Source organism: Arvicola amphibius, chromosome 4, assembly GCF_903992535.2.
Source record: "Arvicola amphibius chromosome 4, mArvAmp1.2, whole genome shotgun sequence".
NCBI lineage: Eukaryota > Metazoa > Chordata > Mammalia > Rodentia > Cricetidae > Arvicola > Arvicola amphibius.
The window spans coordinates 26,356,392-26,375,482 of NC_052050.1; the positions used below are offsets into that span (position 1 = coordinate 26,356,392).

General features: G+C 52.2%; 1 protein-coding gene across 1 annotated transcript; it reads right to left on the bottom strand.

Moving 5' to 3' along the window:
- Window positions 1-295: 295 nt before the first annotated feature.
- Tac4 (tachykinin precursor 4) lies at window positions 296-7,612 on the bottom strand. Its single transcript, XM_038324651.1, is given in 5 exon segments — window positions 296-337; window positions 339-409; window positions 1,407-1,466; window positions 4,095-4,188; window positions 7,493-7,612. Coding segments are annotated over 5 exon segments (387 nt in total).
- Window positions 7,613-19,091: the final 11,479 nt, after the last annotated feature.

Consider the following 19,091-nt stretch of genomic DNA (forward strand, 5'->3'; position numbering starts at 1 on the left):
CCCTGTAATACATAGACACAAGAGCCTGGGTGCAAGGGAGAGCTGGGCCACTCCAGCCCGTGAGGCAGCACTGCTTTGTGTGCCATTGCTACCTGGTGCCAAAAGGCCTGGAAGAAATGCAGGGCTCAGTGCAGGCCTGGCATGAATGTCAAAGTTAAGGACAAGACACTGGACTGTGGGCCTGAGGCGCTTCAGCTGTAACATTCAGGGAGAGGTGTGCATGGCATCATTTGAGAAGCGTCCTTTGGGGCTCACTCTAAACCCTGGTCATCCTCTTCTGTGTCCAGGGAGAATGCTACACGTTGCTGGTGATTGAGAGAGTCTGGTCTTCCTGTTTGACTCTGGAGGCCTTCTCTGGTCACTGCTCCGGGCTCTGCAGTCTTGTGGTGTGTCTCCTGTCTGCAGGTTCCTAGAGCAGTGAAATTACAGGTTCATCTGCCACATCTCCAGCCAGCCCTTCCTTGGTCATCCTCCACAGAAAGGGGAATGGTATCCTAAAGCCCAAAAGATTTTCCTGGGGACATGGAAAACTGGTTTTGTTACTAGTTCACTTTGGCTTAGGACAAATTACTTTCTGTCCCTGGAAAATGATGCTTCTAAGCAACCAGCTCTCCCCATGATGTAGAACATTCATTTCAACTTGATACTGGGGCGAGTTCCAAAGACCCTCTGAAAGACTCATCCCCTGAAAAAAAGTCTCAGGGGGAAAGTGTTCATTCCAGCCTTCCCAATAGCCAGTGTTCTATCAGGAAAGATAGGGAGGAGCCAGAAGTCAGGCACAACACTGAAACAAGAGCATGGAGTTCATCATGTGACCTGCATCTGATCACTGTGGATCCACTGCTTTGCAATGGCTCACTGGCTCCGCTCCTCCCCCAGCCTGAATTGTTTATCTTCATGCCTGGCTTCAGGGACCATTTGAGGGTACAGCTCTTGCTTGGGGTTGGGGGCAGAGTGTTAGCTGCTTAGGGTATCGTCTTCCCCACCCCACCCCACCCCCCGCCCCGATAGGACTGCTCACTTAATAACAGCTGTTGACTAAGAATCTCTTTAAGATCAAATGCCTGGCCTAGGGATCAACAACTAGGACTTTACAGACAGGAAAGGGAGGAGATATCTGCAGAACATCGGAACCATGTGTGACCACCTGAGTTGGGTCTCTGGTACATGATGAAAGAAGAAACCCAACTCTTGCAGGTTGACCTCTGACCACGCACATCATATGGCACACACGAACACTCAGAAGACTGGCAGGAGCCTCTCCCATCCCTTGCACCTCAGCTCCTGCCTCCTCTGGACACTTCTGCTGGATAGAATGGTATGGGAGCCTGTCCTATCTGATGGCAGCCGAGCGCCTGGCTGTTTTCCCATGATGCCCTTGTCACCCTTTAGATGCTCTCTCCTACCTTTTATGGAGAAGCCTCTTGCGCCAAGGAGGTCCTGCATTATTCGTCCCAGCTGATAACCTGGTGAGAGGTAGAGAAAGGAGGAACAGTAAAGGAAGGTTGCCTAGGGCATGGGGTAAGGACAGGCAGGGCAGAGCTGGGCTTTGCAAAGGCAGCCATCCTTACTCAGGGCAGGTAAAGAAATGCCCTGGATCCCTCCATCCATCCATGGCTTTACTCATTGAATCCCTCCTCTTGCTCTTCCTTTCACCGATATTTCCATGTATAGAGACTAGGCTAAGTATTAAGGGTGTGGAGTGACCGAAACCTTGGGGCTTCCTGTGGGGAGTTTCCAGGCTGGAAACAACAGCCATGTGACGCACCAGGACTGCACAGTGCAGTGTGCCACTGAGTCCACCATTCCCAGGCCATGGAGACGAGCTCCCTGCTCAGGAGGGGCAGTCCCGCATTAGCCGTTAAGGATGGGGCAGCTGAAACCAGTAATGACCCCAATGGGGCGTGAAGGGTTGTGCCTGATCCACGCAGCATTCAGGAGTTGTGGGAACAAGTTGGTGTTACCTGTGTTGTTTCGTTTCATCCGAGAGGGGCTCTTGCTTTATAGTCCCCAAGGGCTGGGATTACAGGTGTGAGCCACCACACCTGACCCCTCTCGTGATCCCCTTTCTGTGGAAGGGCTTAAGCAGAATGAAGCCTACCTGGATTTGCAGTTCTAACATCCTCACGGGCAAGGGTTTGAATCTCTGAGCTCTTCCTGGTTGATTCATTTTTCTTAGCCCTGGTCATTCTAAAGCTCTGGCCCCGTCTCCTACCTCTGCAGGCACTCCCTGAGCATGCATATCCCACACTCTGGGAAAATAACCAGAAAATCCATCTCTGGTCAAGTCATAGCAGCCCTCCGATGGGACAGCAGTACCAGCCAGGCATGCCCCCAGCCAGAGCTTCACTGCTTATTCCAGGGTGGCTAATGGCCAACACTGTGTACCCAGCCCCACCCCAGGGAGCATGCTGAGGGTAGACCAGGGCAGCACTCACCCGTTCCTTCCCTTGGCGGGATCGGACGTATTCCTGGAAGGAGAAAGAGACTGAAGACTGAACTGCTTCCCTGGCGGCTTGGTGAGAGGTGTGAAGGGTTCTTCACGGGAATGCTGGCCATTCCCGTTGTCCCTGTGTCTGCTGCCACAGGAGGCAGCAGAGCCTGCATATATTGGCGTCATTGGAATTTGACACCAGATGGGAGGCATCCTTGGGAAAAGTACTATCAGAACCTTGTCACCTACTGGGCATATGGGGTGCTGTTGCCATAGTGACCATGTTGAGGTTCTGCTGTGCTCAAGGGCAAAAAAGAAAAAAAAAGTCTTTGTCTTCCTGATTCAATGTCCATTATGTTTTTTGAGGCAGGGCCTCCCACTGAACCAATTTGGTTTGACTAGCTGGCCAGCAAGTCCCAAATATCATCCTGTCTTTACTGCCCCAGTGCTAGGATTACAGGTGTGCTGTCTAGATTCTCTGTGGGTGTTGAGTGCTAAATTCAGGTTCTCATGCTTGTGTGGCAGGCACTTTACTAACTGAACCATCTCCCTGATCCTCCCCCTACCCTGGTTTTTTGTTTGTTTGTTTGTTTGTTTTGAGACAGGGTCTCATGTAGTCTAAGCTGCCTCAAACTCACTATGTAGCCAAAAATGACCTTGAACTTCTAACCATCTAGTATTAAAGGCATATGCCACCGTGTCCTATTTATGGCCCATATTCTGACCTTTTCCCCACTGGCGGCCTTAAGTTTTTTTTAATATATTTATATTTATTTATTATTTATACAGTGTTCTGTCTGCATAGAAGAGGGAACCAAATCAAATTACAGATGGATGTGAGCCACCATATGGTTGCTGGGAATTGAACTCAGGACCTCTGGGAAGAGGAGCCAGTGCTCTTAACCTCTGAGCCATCTCTCCAGCCCGGCCTTAAGTTTTGCAAACCCTTGCTGTTATGAACAACTTGTCAGTGAACCCTGTAGTGCACACATCTTGGTTCATGTGACATTCTCATACAAACTTGAGATTTTCTGATGTGAAACTATTGCTCAAAAGTGTACACCAGATGTTGGTGGTGCACACCTTTGATCCCAGCACTCAGGAGGCAGAGGCAGAGGCAGACAGATCTCTAGGAGTTTGAGACCAGCCTGGTCTAAAGAGTAAGTTCCAAGACAGCCAAAGCTACACAGAAAAACTGTCTGGGGGACAAAAAGTGCGCACATTTCCTACTTTGATGGATGTCTCCAAGTGGACAGCAGAAATGCCAACACAGAGCGTGACTACTCAGGACAACAGTGTTGAAGACCGCAAACCAAGAGAAGCTGAGCTTTGCCCAGGATGACATCTCCTGGGACAGCTTCCTTGTTCCCAGTACCCTCAGGTACACAATAACTGTGCTTGAACTGCTGGAAAACCTGCCTAGCTCACATCTAGATGCTGCTGCTCATTTCCCAGCATGCCCCATCACCCAGGTACAGAACCTGGGTGTAAAGCATCAGCCCTACTGCTCATGTGCTGGACCTGTTGCCATTGGCACCCCCCAAAGCATCCTGCTGGGATGATGACTGGTAGGGACAGTGTACCTCACCATCCCATGGGCATCCTTTACCTAGTGTTGCAGAAGGCACTCAGAACCACGCCCTCTGCCTTAGTCACTCACCTTCCACCCGCTTCCCCATCAGACCATAGAACTGGCGAGTTCTGCTTCTCTTCAGCTCCTGAAGCTGGAGTTCAATGCTGGCAACAGGGAGTCCCTGGAGAAGCAGAGAGTTAGCATTAGAGTGTGGAGCTGATGAGGAGACGGGGCCATAACCAGCTCAACAACAACCTGACACCAGACTCTTTTGCATATTTTACCCCCAACATTGTATTAAGGATGATGTAAAATTTCACCTGCTATGTTCTTGGTACTGTCCTAAGCACTTTCATTCGGTAGCTTACTAATTCTCACCCAAACCTCGTGAAAATAGCCCAATGTTATTGCTGTCAGCATTTTATAAATGAAGACATCCAGGTACATAGAGATGAAATGATATGTCCAAAAATAGCTGAGAAGAGCCAGAGCCAAAGCCGTCTGGATCAAAGGGCAGGCTCTCAAACACTCGGTCAAAATTTTAATATAAGGGTCAGGCGCACGCCTTTAATCCCAGCACTCGGGAGGCAGAGGCAGGCGGATCTATGTGAGTTCAAGACCAGCCTGGTCTACAAGAGCTAGCTCCAGGATAGGCTCTAAAGCTGCAGAGAAACCCTGTCTCGAAAAAAAAAAAAAAAAAAGACTGGAGCTGGGCATGGATGGTGGCAGGTGATGGTAACCCCACACTTGAGTGGCTGAGGCAGGAGTATTATGAGTACAAGGTCAGTCTGAGCCACATAGCCAAAACACTACCACCACCACACACACAAAGGCAGAAGCAGGAGTGCTACAAACCGGAGGTTAGATGAATCCACATGTGGTTCTGGGTCAGCTAGGGATACACAGTAATACATAGTAAGACTGTCTCAAAAGAACACGTAGCTGGGTGGTGGTGCACACCTTTCATCCCAGCACTCAGTAGGCAGAGGCAGGGGGATCTCTGTGAGTTGAAGGCCAGCCTGGTCTACAGAGCTAATTTGAGGACAGCCAGGGCTTCTACACAGAGAAACCCTGACTCAAACAAACAAAAAAGTGACTCTCCCTGTCCATTTTACTTATGTGTGGAAACTGAGGTTTCTAGTAACCTTAATCAAGGTACAGGAGAAGCTGAAGCATGATTCAAAACTCTTGAGAAATGTCAACAAGGTCCAGAAGTGGCTGCCCCTTACCATAGCAGGGCAACCAGGTCTAATAGCTGTTCTCTCCTGCATTGACCCAGATTTACCCTCCCCAGAGCTGGGCATCCTGGGAGGAGTCCCCCATGGGATCTGGGTGGAGCTACTGTCCTGAAGAAAGACATTTTAATCCCCTAGCCTAGCCCAATTGGCAAATATCCTTCCCAGAAGCTGTAGACCTGAGTTCTCTCTCCCCCACTCCCTCTGTGACCTTGAATCTCTTGAGGGAGCACCTTTTTCTCTGACCATCTTTGAACTGAGACTGGTGGGAACCACCTTGTCCAACAAGGCTGAAGGCAGGCCACAGCCTCGAGGCCCTAGGCTGGGAACTGGGGTCTGGGGTCTGGGGTCTGGGGGCAGCTCAGTGACTTGGAGCTGCTGCAGATCTCAGGACTCCAGGGATCCGGTTGGGAGTCAGGGAAGACCCATGAGCTGTTTGGGGCTTGTCACGCCGTTTTCTTGATAGATTGTTTTCTAAGCCTTGGCCTAATTCAGTCTCCCAGTCTGTCTCCTCCCTGAGCTGTCAGTGGCTGGGACAGCTGTCGCCAGCTGGAGTCACCCAGCCTAGCCAGAAACCAGAGAAAAGTCTCTTTGGAGATTTAGGCCCATCTTTGAACAGCTCACGAAAACCACTTTGCCTTAATAAAGGGCATCCTTCAAGCTCAGACTGGAAAGAGTGGTCTTTTATGAATTAGACAGAGCAGAGACCCTTCTATCCGCCAGATTTCTGCTAGGGGAAGGGAAGCACTGGGAGGACCATTCTGTTACACAGGAAGCCCGGTGGTGACTGCAGGCAGGGCACCCGCAGAACTGGGAGCTATGAGGTCATTCCATTTGTCGTCACACTTAGCAACCTGCGGTCAGTCTGTCAGGATTTCTGGTCGCCTAGCCTAGCCTCTCCTCTCCTTGGGAGGCAGAGAGGCACTACAGAGAGGAGGGGACAAGAGTCACCCCTGCAGGATGAGCTAATTGACTGCAGGTGAAAACCAAAGCTGCCAATGCCATGTGAAATTGATGACACCCCTATGTGGCTGTGCCCAGTGTTCTCTATGATTCAACAGGGCTTTCCATACATTGCTTGTCTGTCACACACACACACACACACACACACACACACAAATGACAGCTCCAGAATGAACTAGGGGTTATTTTATTTTCTCTCTCCCTCCATCTTGCAGGCAAGGAAACCGAGGTTGAGGGTAGCAGGAGTCAGTGAAGAAGCTGGACTTGAACCCAGGTCTCCCAGGCCCGCTGTCCTCTCCCACTGCCCATATTTTCCTAGTCACACTAGAGCGGACCCATCAGCAGGGCTCTCTCTGCATGGTTTTTCCTGGGGTCCCATTATTGAGGCTTCCTCTTCTCCCTAGGCTTCCCTTGAACTCCCTATGGAGCCTAGAATGACCCTGAACTTCTGATCCTCCTGCCTCGAGGGGACTGAACCCCTGAACTTCTGATCCTCCTGCCTCAAGGGGATTGAACACATGGTTTCATGTATACTAAACAAGCCCTTTACCTGAGCCACCCAATTCTAATAGTGTCCAGGGACCTCACATAGCTCAGCAGCATAAACCAACTTCAGCTGAGTATCCTTTCCATCCTGGGACTGCGGGGAGACAGGCCCCAGTTACCCTCCTGGTTTCTTGGTCAGGGATCAGGAGCTCCATGGACAGGGTCTTCACCTAGGTGAGAGGTATTGGATCTCAGAGTAGGCTGGGGCTCCAACTTTTAGATTTCTTTCCGGTGGCAGTGCTCACCAGTTTGGTAGACACCACTATAGTCAAACACCAGTGCTTGTCAGGGGACAAAAGTGATCCTGCTCCAGTTGGTGCCGTGAAAAGAAATTCTCTGATGCTTAGATACAGTCAGCACCTAGCTAAGGTGGAATCAGTACTTTTGAAGCAGTGCATCTTAAACAAGTTCTTTGCCCCCTGTACCTCAGTTTTCTCATCTGTGAAATGGGAATAACAATGGTAGCCTCGCCATTAAGTTGAAACATGTTACTGTCTATGATATAGACAGTCAGGACAGTATGAGGAAGAGAGCAGGTGTTAACTACATGTTTCTGTACACACGGCACACATTATTGCTGTCACATGTCCGAGCTGAATGTGTCTCTGATGTTGGATCAGGGCTCATAGCCTTGACTTTCCCCACTCAGGGAAGTTGACTAGCCTACCATTCAGGGTTCAGGGTACACTCAGCTATTCTGACAGCCTCAGAAGGGATCTCCCAGCCCTCCACCCTGGGTACCTTCAGGTTCACGGTCATCCAGGACTCTGCTTCTGTGCTGAGTGTCAGATCCTCTCTGTCCCCTGTTGTAGCGCACACTAACCGCCCAATCAGGAGAAACAGGGCAACGAGGGGCAGCATGGTGAGCCAGCACTGCTCTGTCCAGGGAGTCCAGGAGCCCCTCTCAGCCTGATGCCTCCTCCTTCAGCAATCCCCACTGGGCCAGTTCAGTGTGGGTGGGAAATCCTCCCTTGTTCTCCAGGCCTTCCAGCTCCTCTGCTTCCTTCCTGTGACTAATCCCATCTTCGGGCCACTTCACTAACAGCCTCTCTCCCTGGCTGATTGAGCCAACACCATCAAGATCCTAGACCTCCCCATAGCCACCCCCAAACATTTGATCCCCAGGCTTAACACTGATGCAATACCAGCCCTACTGTTGGCTGAGTTCCCTCCTGCGACAGGTGCACAAAGGCACAGTAAGTGGGGCCTGGAGATTACGGTTTGTCAGGGACAAGCCCCGGGGGCCCAGGGGCGTAGCTCTATTGTTGGGAATGAAAAGAGAGAGCGGTATGGTGCCAGGAGGTCACTGCCACCAACCACTTCCATCCCATCTCTTCTGCCTCTGCACTCTCCCCACCCACAGCCCCCATGTGTGCTCAGAACACTCTGCTTGCCCTGGGAGGTGCCAGACGTTAAAGAAGCAAGGCTTCTTGCAAGTGGGAACTGAGATTTGCTAGAAAATGGCCTCTGACACCAAATGTCAGCTAATGAACCTCAGTGGTTTCTCACTATTGCCAAAATGACCTTCTAACATTGCACCACGCTTGTCCCCTCTGCTTGTAGCCCCTGTGTGCCTCCTCCCTGTCACTTTTCTTCCCACAAACTCCAAGCTTCTGAATATGCTCAGTCCCCTCTGTTAAGCTCCACGCTCTGCTTGGCCATCCATCCATCCATCCATCCATCCATCCATCCATCCACCCATCCACCCACCCACCCATCCATCCACCCACCCACCCATCCACCCACCCACCCACCCATCCATCCATCCACCTACCCATCCATCCATCCACCCACCCATCCACCCATCCACCCACCCACCCATCCATCCATCATCCATCCATCCATCCATCCATCCACCCATCCATCCATCATCCATCCATCCATCCATCCATCCATCCATCCATCTGTTATCTCTCAGTCTAGAACAAGGGGCCTGTGGTCAGAGACCAGGGATCCACTTGTAGCATCTTTGTTGAAGAGCTTTGTGACCTCTGGCTATCATGTAACCCCTCTAAACCTTAGGACCCTCCTGGGTAACACTAGGCTGAGGATAAATGAGATAATGCATGTGGAGCATTCAGCACAGTGTGGAATGGTCAATATTTAATGTCCGTTAACTACTGTTATTGTTACTTTTCTTTGAGATAAGAATTTCTCTGTGTAGCCTTGGCTGTCCTCGAACTCTCTCTCTCTGTAGACTGGCTGGTCTTGAAATCAGAGATCCACCTGCCTCTGCCTCCCGAGTGCTGCGATTTAAGGCGTGCGCTACCATGCCTGGCTAACTATTATTACTATTATTAAGACTGGGTGGGAAGATGATGACGACACTGTGCCTGACCCCGTCACTTATCTTTTACCCAGCATTCCCATGGGCAAGACTCCCAATATCTCCATCCTCTGGTTTTGGCCTTTCCATCATCTTTCTTAAATTCTTCCTCACAGGTACCACTTTCCCCCTCTTCCTTTTACAGACGTGGAAACAGGCAGGTCAGGCTTGATCTAAAGAACCCTGGATTAGGGCTTGCAGGTTGGCCTGAAATCCCAGCACAGGTCTCTGGATGTGGGAGGTGGCCTTCCCACAGCAGGCACAGACAAATTGACCTTAGCCCGTGACGAGTTTCTGAGCCTCAGTTTCCCCATCTGCAAACCTTCTAGGGTGGGGCAAGTAGTTCATGAATGAGTGGGTAAAGTGCTCGCAGGCACAGAGGAAGCCTGGGCCTCAGCATTGGTCTTGAGGCTCCCCACCTCGCTGGCGAAGGAACCACCGTGCCTGGGGCAGGATGTGGTGGGCACACTGTGTGGACGAGGCGGGAGGCATCGGGCAGATGAGAGGGCGGAGAGAAGAGAAAGGAAACCCCAAAGGTCCGGAAGGCAGAGAGGGAGGCAGGGCACCAGCTGGAAACCGCGACTATTTGCAGCGTCGCTCTAGGTTTGCGGTCAGGCTGGGCTGGAAGGCCCGGCGACCGGGTTCGCAGCCCCGCCCGGTGTCCTCGGCCACCCGGGTGAGGCCGTGGCCCATGAGTCTCCTTCGCTGCAACGTTGAGTCCCGGTAGGTGGCAGGGCTGGGGCGCCGAAGCCAGGAGCAGAACAAGGCCACCGGAGGAGAAACGCACGCTGGTTAGAGACAGGGGAAACGCAGTGTGGGCGGGGCCCCGGCCGGTTGGGGTAGGCGGGGCCCCGGCAGGTTGGGAGTCCCTACCACCCACAGAGGTCCGCACGCCCTGGCGGGCAGCGCCCTCCACCGGCCGAGCTAGGCAGCGCCCAGGACCGGGCGAGCTGGCCAGCGCCCCCTATCGGCTGAGGCCGGCAGCAGCGCTCACCGACCGATGCGGGCAAGTTCAGGACCAGAACAACCGCGTGTGGGCGGCCCGGTCCGGGGCGGCGCTGTGGCCGCGGGGCGGGTCGCGGCAGCGGTGAGGCTCGCTGGGCGCCGGGTGGGCGCGAAGGATTGCTAAAGGCTGCGGTTTGGCCAGGATTGCGGAGCCGAGAAGAAAAAGATGCAAGCGAGGAGGGAGGAAAAAAAACGAAGAAGAAAAGGGAAACACTAGATCCCGCGGGCGAGCTGCGGGCAGGAAGCCGACGCTTCCAAGCGCCCACTCGGCCAGAGGAGGGGGGGTCGCGGGCCCTTTGCACAGGCCGGCTCCAGGAGGCCAGGCGCCAAGGGTGGCAGAGTCGGGATTCGAACCTGGATCTGCATTCAATTATAACGTTCACTTCCTGGACCAAGGAACCGAAATGGAGGATGGCGGGGTTGGTGAGGATGGTTGGGGGTTGGTGAGAGGTCTCGGCAGCGGAGAAGGCGTGCTGTTTGGGAACTATCTGGGGACGCTACCGGACCCTGCTTCCGTCCATCCTACGCCCTTCCAGCGCCTCCACGTGGACGCTTCTGACCGACTCACGGCCTCTCCTAGAGTGCAGGCGAGTCAGGAGCTGCGTGCTGGCCTCTAATGACCTGTCCTTTGCATAGAGAGACAAGGGGTTTCTTCCATTGGTGGGGGAGGAAAGTGGTTCAGGTCACCTCGGAGTCCAGACCTGGGGAACATCAAATATAAACCCCGTGCTTGTACCCGTCCATTGCAACAGCTTGGACCCACTTCTCTCCCTCAACTGACTGCTCCCCTTCGTTGACAATGGATTCACTTGACATAGCAGGGCATCCGCAGAAGAGCAGGAACATGGGCCAGAACATCTCCACACTGGGAGATGGAGCAGATGCCTGGTCCTTGAGCCCAGAATTTCGGTGGGCAGATATTTGCCCACACTTGGAGGATTTAACCTAAATCTCTCCTGCTCTTGGCATCTGTAGTTCTGTTAGACAGTCAGCCTCCACCTCCGCCTCCCCCCATCTCTGGAAGGTACTAGAAAGTGCCTCATGTATTGCCAGGTCTACTGCTAGCAGATCAGAGTTTTGTTGTTGTTATTTTGTTTTTAGTTCTTTCAACCTTGTGTCTTATGTGTATGGATGTTTTATCTCCATGTGCCTCTGCACTACATGTGTTCTCTGCCTGTGGAGGGCGCTGTGAGCCACAACGTGAATTCTGGAAATGGAACCAGAATCCTTTGGAAGAACAATCAGTGTCTCTCCAGCTCCCAGATCAGAATTTTGAAAATGATCACAAGGGGACCCCTGTTCTCCACCACCCCTATCACCAGCCCTTCCTTCACTGTCAAAAACACAGGCTCAGGGTAGCAGGAGCCTGGGGCCTTCTCTTGGCGCCTTTCCTTTTCTCTCACCTCTACAAGACCTCCTCACGCGCATCCCTCTAAAGTGAGACACCATCAGGAATACGGAACACCAGGGTGGGGGAGTCAGAGTAGCGGGCTAAGGTCCAAATTATGGCCTGGTCACTTAGCCATGGGTGGTGACCTTAGATAAGATACTCAACTGTTTTGAACTTCCCTTCCCTTTGAACCGGTGGCAGAGAGAGAGAGAGAGAGAGAGAGAGAGAGAGAGAGAGAGAGAGAGAGAGAGAGAGAGAGAGAGAGAGAGAGAGAGTGACAAGGTTACAGGGCTGCAGAGATAACACAAGAACTGTGCAGCATGTTTCGCTCGCTGTCAGCATATAATAAATGACAGCAATTACTGCTGTTAATAATGCAATTAAACGACAACATCCATCTGCATTCCCTGGGAAAGCCCAAATTAAGAAAAGTCATCATGGGGCATTCCCGGATGTTTCACCATCCCGTTGTTTCTTAAGGATGGCGACTAGGTGCCTGCCATCAGACTGGGTCTCCCTGGGTGAAGTCAGCACCCTAGGTCTTAAAGGGTGGACCCAGGGAGGCTGGTGGAGCCAGGTGTTAGGAGTTCTGGGTTCTAGTACTGCTCCTTGCCTCAAGGGGAATCCAGGAACCTCTCCAAAGTGCTCATCTCTCCCGGTGGCTGCAAGCCTTGAACCCTGTCTTCTGACCCCATTAGTGAGGAGAGAGCAGCTCTGTTTAAAACGCGCCCTTTCCTGGAGCCCGGTCTGAGTGCTGGAGGAGAGTGTACTATGAATTGAAAACATTTATAATGCATTGTCCCTGGTCTACTGAATGGAGCCTCCGGCTCCCACCGTCTGCAGAACAGCCTGTTGCCCTCAACTAAAAAAGACTCTGGAGTGGAAACAGTGCCCTGGAGTGGGAGCCAGACTTACTGAACTCAAGGGGGGGCCTGGGGCTGTCCTTGCAAGACCCCTACCCGGACACCTAAGCCACCACAAGTGGGAAGCAGGCATCTGGAGCTGAGGGGGCTCCCATGCCCTCCTGGGCCCTTCCTGGGTCTGCCCAACCCTTCTATGGTCTGAGGTGAACTTGGGATAGATGGGGAGAGCTGGGGGTTGGGAGAGAATCCCAAGCCGTTTCCGGCCTGTTGTATGAGCACAGAGGGCCAGGACAGAAGTGGCTGTGGAAATGAAAGTCAGGATGCTCTCAGTTCCCTGAGCCTGCAAGGCCTGGGGCTGGGACCTAGGCTCTGCCTCTCCTAGTGGGCCTGATCCCTGTTCCTGAAGTTCCGACCCTGCAGATGTAGACAGCCAAGGTTCAGTTCACATCCTATCTCCGCTCAGCCCTTAGAGACTTCAAAATTTCTTTTATTTCTTTTTTTGTTTCTGTTTTTTTTTTTTTTTTAGTTAGGATTTCCCCATATAGCTCTGGTTCCTGTCCTGGAACTCGCTCTGTAGAACAGACTGGCCTCAAACTCACTGGCCTGCCTCTGCCTCCCAAATTACTGGGATTAAAGGCAAGTGCCACCACTGCCCGGTACAAAATTTCTTTTCTTATTTTTTTTTAATTTTAATCTTATTTTCCCCATATAGCTGTTTTGCCTATGTATATGTCTGAGCAGCACTTGTATGCTTGGTGCACATGGGAGCCGGAACAGGCATCAGATGCCCTGGGACTGGAGTTAAAGAAGGTTGTGAGCAACATGTGACTGCCGGAATCCAGTCGTTGTCCTTTGGAAGAGCAACAAATGCTCTTAACTGCTAAGACATCTATCTCTCCAGATTCCTGTTGAGTTTTGAGACAGTCTCACCTCTGTAGACCAGGCTGGTCTTGAACTCAGTCTTTCTGTTTCTGTCTCTCTAGTGCTAGGATAATGGGCATGTCCTACTATGCCCAACTGAGCCTCTCTTTAAAAAAAAAAAAAAAAGTTCACAAACAAGGATCTGGGGCTTCCAGTTCACCTGGACCTTGCATGGCTCTTCAGCAGGTGTAGTGGGGTTCTGTCCAGAGCATGTGAGTGCATATGAGGTAGGGTGGAGACAGGTCACTGGAATAGACCAGGGATAACCTGAGGTGGGGCTGGGTGAGATCAGTCCTGAGCCAGAAAAGAGAGGGCTGAGCTCAGTGACAGCAGCGGCTGTCCTGGGTTTGAGGTCTGGAGGACAGGAAATGGGAGGCCCTGGGATGCTGAAAGGGAATCTGTCTCAGGGCAATAGGGATGCGTGAGTGCTATTCTGGACAGTTTGATAGTTTGAATTGCCCTTGACTGTCCGGGGGAGCAAGGTGTGGGGTGAAGTGAGGCCAGTACACGAGGCTGTTAGGGTGCACCAAGAAATCCCCCGAAGGGCTCGGGGAGGGACTCAGTTTGAGGGCCTGAGTGCACATACCAAGAACCCGCACACAAGCCAGAGAGGGTGGTGTGAATCTGCAGTCCCTCGTGAGATGGGAGTCGGAGCCGGAGACTTACTAGAGAAGTTCAAGGGCAGATAGCCTAGCACGTCCTGTCAGGGTGGAAGACCTGACCCCTGAGGCTGTCCTCTGACATGGTTGGGCGGGGGCAAGGGATGCCCGAAGAAATGGGAGCGAATGAAGTTCAGGCTGAAGATGAAGACTGTGAGATACCACAAATCAGCGAAATGGATCAACTAGGGTCCGCAGAGCAGTGAGAGCTAAAACTGAAAAGAAGAGGGGGAATGGTAGGGTGTCTCTCGTGTGACTGCATCTGTTTATTAACATGAAAACATGTCCACTTGTAAATGGACACATGCAGATGCCATGAAAGAATCAAACACGTGAGAATAATGGATCCAGTCTAGGAAGCACTTTACCTATGGGAAGGAAAGCGGGAGGGAGAAGGGATCTGGAAGGGACACAGGCTTGCTTCATTTTTCTCTGAAAGGGGTTGGTTTCTCTTTTCTTTTAATTTTTACATTCATTATTTGTATTGTGTTCATGGGACGGAGGTGTGTCCATGTCACAGGTGTGTGGTGGAGGGAGTTGGTTCTCGCCCTCCGTCATATAGGTCCCAGAGACTGAACTCAGGACATCACAGTTGACAGCAAGCAGAGTCATTTTACCGGCCCACGTTCTGGCACTTTAAACTGAAGTGGGATTCTGGTCTTGCACACCTTGCTGTGCCGGATGCAATGAGTAAATTCTGGAAAAGAAGGCTGCAGTGGAAGTCTGAGAACCACGGAGGAGAGCTTCATGCATGGTTGGAGCAGAATGCTTGCCTGGCATGCTTGAGGCTGTTGGTTCAATCCCCAGCAATGAGCAGGAATGGGAGGGGAGGGGATGATTTCTTTCTGTGACCTCACTAGCCAGTGCAGCTGGAGGGGTAGTTAACCCAGAGGCAGGGGATGACCATGCTGAATTCTGCAGGAGTCACTGAGTCTCCAGCACCTAGGGGCTGATGGGTAAGAACAGTGTTGAGGCTTGAAGATTTGGGGAGGCTACAGCCAAGCCCCAGTGCCCGGGCATGGAGAGTGGGTGATACTCGCTCTTGGCAGGCAGCAGGGTGAAGGATGCTGTGCCAGGCTGGGTAGAGGGGCTGCCAGGGTAGAAGATCAGAGGAGCGGATGGGGGTGCAGGGGCATTGTCAGGGCTTGAAGCAGGAGGCTGCCGGGGGTGGAGTATGGGGGAAAAGCAAAACTCAGGGGAGGCCAAGAGGAAGTGGGTATTGCCAAGTGTGTGGTGGGAAGCAGTTGATGCCAGCTTCGGGCTGGGGAGCAGAGGGCACGGATGGGTACCCGGGGCCTAGTCTCCCAAGCCTTCAGCTATCAGTTCTATGACATATACAGTTTTGCTGTTTCTATATTGTAGTATCCAGGAACTTCAGGGTCAGAGGACCTTTGGGGTACTCTGTACGGAAAAGGACAGCCATGCCTGGGGTGGGGAGGGTGGCCTAGGCAAGGCCACCCTGTGAGTTTAGTGGCAAGCCCTGGACTGGAGCTACCTCTGTGTTTGGACATGTGCAAACCCTGTGGGTTGCATGGTGGGAAGGAGGGGACATATGAGGGGAGATGAGGAAGGGCTCCATGCTGACCCTGAGCCAAAAGCCCTGCTGTGGAACAATGACGCCCACATGTTTCCAAACAGGCAGACGGAAGGCCACAGACACCACTGGGTACATGTTCTAGGCCAATAGTAGAGTGGACCCTGTGATTTGGGGCCTTAGGGAAGGGGGTCCCACAGAATCTGCAGCTTTTACAGAGCAGCATAAAGGGAGAAGCTTTTGTATCCAATAAGAATTTATTTAATTTATTTTTTGAGGCTGGCTGTCCTGGAACTCACTCTGTAGACCAGGCTGGCTTTGAACTCACAGAGATCCATATGCCTCGGCCTTTAGAGTGCTGGGATCAAAGACATGCACCACCACACCACTTTAAGAATTTATTTTCAGGGGCTGGAGAGATGGCTCAGTGGGTAATAGCACTAGGCGCTCTTGTGGAGAGCATGGGTTCAATTCCTAACACCCTCATGGCAGCTCACAACTGTCTGTAACTCTAGTTCCAGGGGATCCAATGCCCTCACACAGGCACACATAAGGGCAAAACACCACTGCACATAAAAATAAATAAATCTAGAAAAAATTTATTTTTAGAGCTGAGTGTTAATCCCAGTACTCAGGAACCTGAGGCATGAGGATTTCTGTGGGTGCTGGGAATTGAACTTGGGTCCTCTCTGGAAGAGCAACGGTGCTCTTCACCACTGAGTTATCCCTCCAGCCCCAGAAAGATGGTTTATAATGGAAACCAAATGCTCCATGATGTCAGGACAGACTTTGAAGGACAAAACACATTGAGAAGATGACCTTGGTAAGTGTCTGAGGCTGACTTTGTTAGTCAGCCTGTCCCAAGTGAGCCAGGACTTGGGTCTCTGAGAAGCAGAGATCCCCGAGGCCCCTGTATCTGCCTGGGAGCAGAGCTAAGGACTTTTCTCAGATTTCCTCTGCTGTGACCCCCCTTCCCCCCCCAGCAGGATCTGGAGGTCAAGGGCAGAGATCAATTGAGATGTATCCACCGGAGGGCTTGAAGCCTTCCCTGGTTTACAGTATAGGGACCAAGGCCCAAGGAGAAGTTGCATATCCGGAAGTTTGTCAGAAGTACAGGGCCATGTGACTGCAGGAGTTTGTGGCATCCTAGAAGGGCATCGGCTTAAGCTAGGCTGTCCCTGGGGGCTAAGAACAGTCCTAAGAAGGGCACACAGGGGAGCGAGCCTGGCTGGAGAAGGATGGAGCAGTATGGACTTCCCTGATGTCTTCTGACCAGAGGAGGAGCCAGTGGTGGCCGGAACCTTGTATCATCTCCACCCTTTCTTTCTCTCTCTGACCCAGAGGTGCCTGACTGCTTTGGAAGGGCGGGGAATGCAGTGGCTCCCGGGGGCTGCAGCACAGGACCCATTTAGCATCAGCAGTCATCTGACCCCCATGACTCAGGCCTGGCCCTGCCCGTGGAAGGCACAGGGCCAGTCTGAGCTCATCTCCACTGCCCGGAGCAGAAGTGGTAAACAACTTCACCTTCCACCTCCCACCCCGTGAGGAAGCAGAGAACGGAATGAAGTGAGGGCTCCCCCAAGACACTCACATCACCCAGGTGCATGTCGTGGGTACCCCGACATGACACGTTGTTGTGTGCTGGGCGTACCGGGCTCTTGCTGCCGGTGAACCTTTGATTTCACATATCCACGGGAGTGTCCACAGCCAACCTTCTGAGCACTGGAAGGTGACCAGGGCTCCTGAAGAGGTTAGGGCTTGACGGCTGAAAATACACGAAGCCCAACCTTGGACTGATGGTCACCACGGAGCAATAGCTTATTTTGCCTGGATGTGCCTGCACCTGCACGCTGTGGGCTTCTTGTGGCCTCTGGGAGTTCTTGACATGTCGTAGGAAAATATTCATGGTCTATTGCTCCAGCTTACCTGACTCACAGCAACATGGCAGGGACCGTTGTCCTCTGCAGCGTCTGCCCTCTCGCTGAACCTTCGGGTCCCAGGGTCATCTCCTCCCTTTCCTAGTTCCTTTCTGCTTTTCTGGGCTTTTACTTTACAGCTCCCTCACTCTCCCAGTCTAGTGACTGTTATTACCATTTGTGGCCACCAGATGGCACCAGCACATCATGGTGTGCTCTCTCATTGCTGGCACTTGAGCACCTGACCCCAGGAGAACATGCTATACTGCCCCCCACCCCCATAAGGTTTCTCTGTGTAGCTTTGGCTGTCCTCTCATTAGCTCTGCAGACCAGGCTGGCCTTGCACTCAGCGATCTGCCTGCCTCTGCCTCTAGAGTGCTGCGATTAAAGGCGTGCGTCACCACCACTGGCTATACACAACATTCTTTTCGTTTCTTTTGTTTTTACACCCCAAACAAGGTCTCCACTCCCTCTTCTCCTCCCAGCCCCCCATATTCTCCGGTTATCTTCAGAAAATAGTGTGTCTCCCATAAATATCACCCAGCCACGGTATATCAAGTTGCAGTATATACCTTTTTTTTTGTGTGTTTGCTTTGTTTTTTTTTTTTTTTTTTTTTTTTTTGTTTCTTTGAGACAGGTTTTCTCTGTGTATCCCTGGAACTCGCTCTGTAGATCAGGCTGGCCTTGAGTACACACCTTTCTTAACCCCTCAGCACACCCCCACCCTGCCCAGTGCCTCTTTGAAGCTTCAGACACCTAGTCAGGTCACTGCGGAAGACAGGAGCTCCCCGCTCCCAGGCCAAGGGCTCTGCTGACTCCTTCAGATGACTCCTGACAAGGGGTCAGAGTGCTTATTCCCCACAGATCATCTTTCTCAGGTATTTACTAAAGGACCCAAACTCAGAGAGATAATGATGGGACAGTACCTGTGTTGTGGAAGGGACTTAAATCTAAGCTTTGTGGGTTCCAAAACCCTGGGGATTTCTGAGTGTCAGGGGGTCCCCGGATCAGGCCACTCTCTCTCATACGTAAGTCTCTGCCAGCACCCTTCCTCTGACTGTTGGGTTTTCTTCAAATCTGCCTCAAGGGACTGGAGAGATGGCTCAGTGTTTAAGAGCACTGGCTGCTCTTCCAGAGAAACTGTGTTCGATACCCAACATCCCATAGCAGCTCACAACTGTCTATAACTCCAAGATCTGACACCCTCACACAGACATGCATGCAGGCAAAACACCAGTGCAGGAGAATAAAAATAAATCAATTATTAGAACTTAAAAAACCTCTGCCTCGAGATGGACTGTGACCATCCTGTACTAGCTGTTGCGGATTCAGAAACCTGGGTGTCCTCCAGCGTTTCTCCTGGCCCTGTCTGTCTCTGCAGCTGGTGCCAGCAAATGTGCTTAGGCCTCCCGCTGGTTTGACAGCTGAGCTAGGGGAAGAAGATGTCTAGGAGGCTTCCTGGAGGAGGCAGGCATCAGGACAGTGCAAGGGGAAGGTGGCCAGGTGAGGGCAGTATCCCCTGGAGCACCCTGCCCGGAGCTGTTCAGTGTGTACGCATGGGAACCGAGGAGGCTTGGCTGCCACAGCCCTGCAGTCAGTCCGGGCTCCCTGCTCACCCCACCCTCACCCCTCATTCCCTGTCCCACTGGGAGGCCCCTGTGGGCCAGGGGCCAGAGGGCAAGGGTGGAGTCCTTCCCTGGGCCTGAACTGTATCCTGGACAGGCTG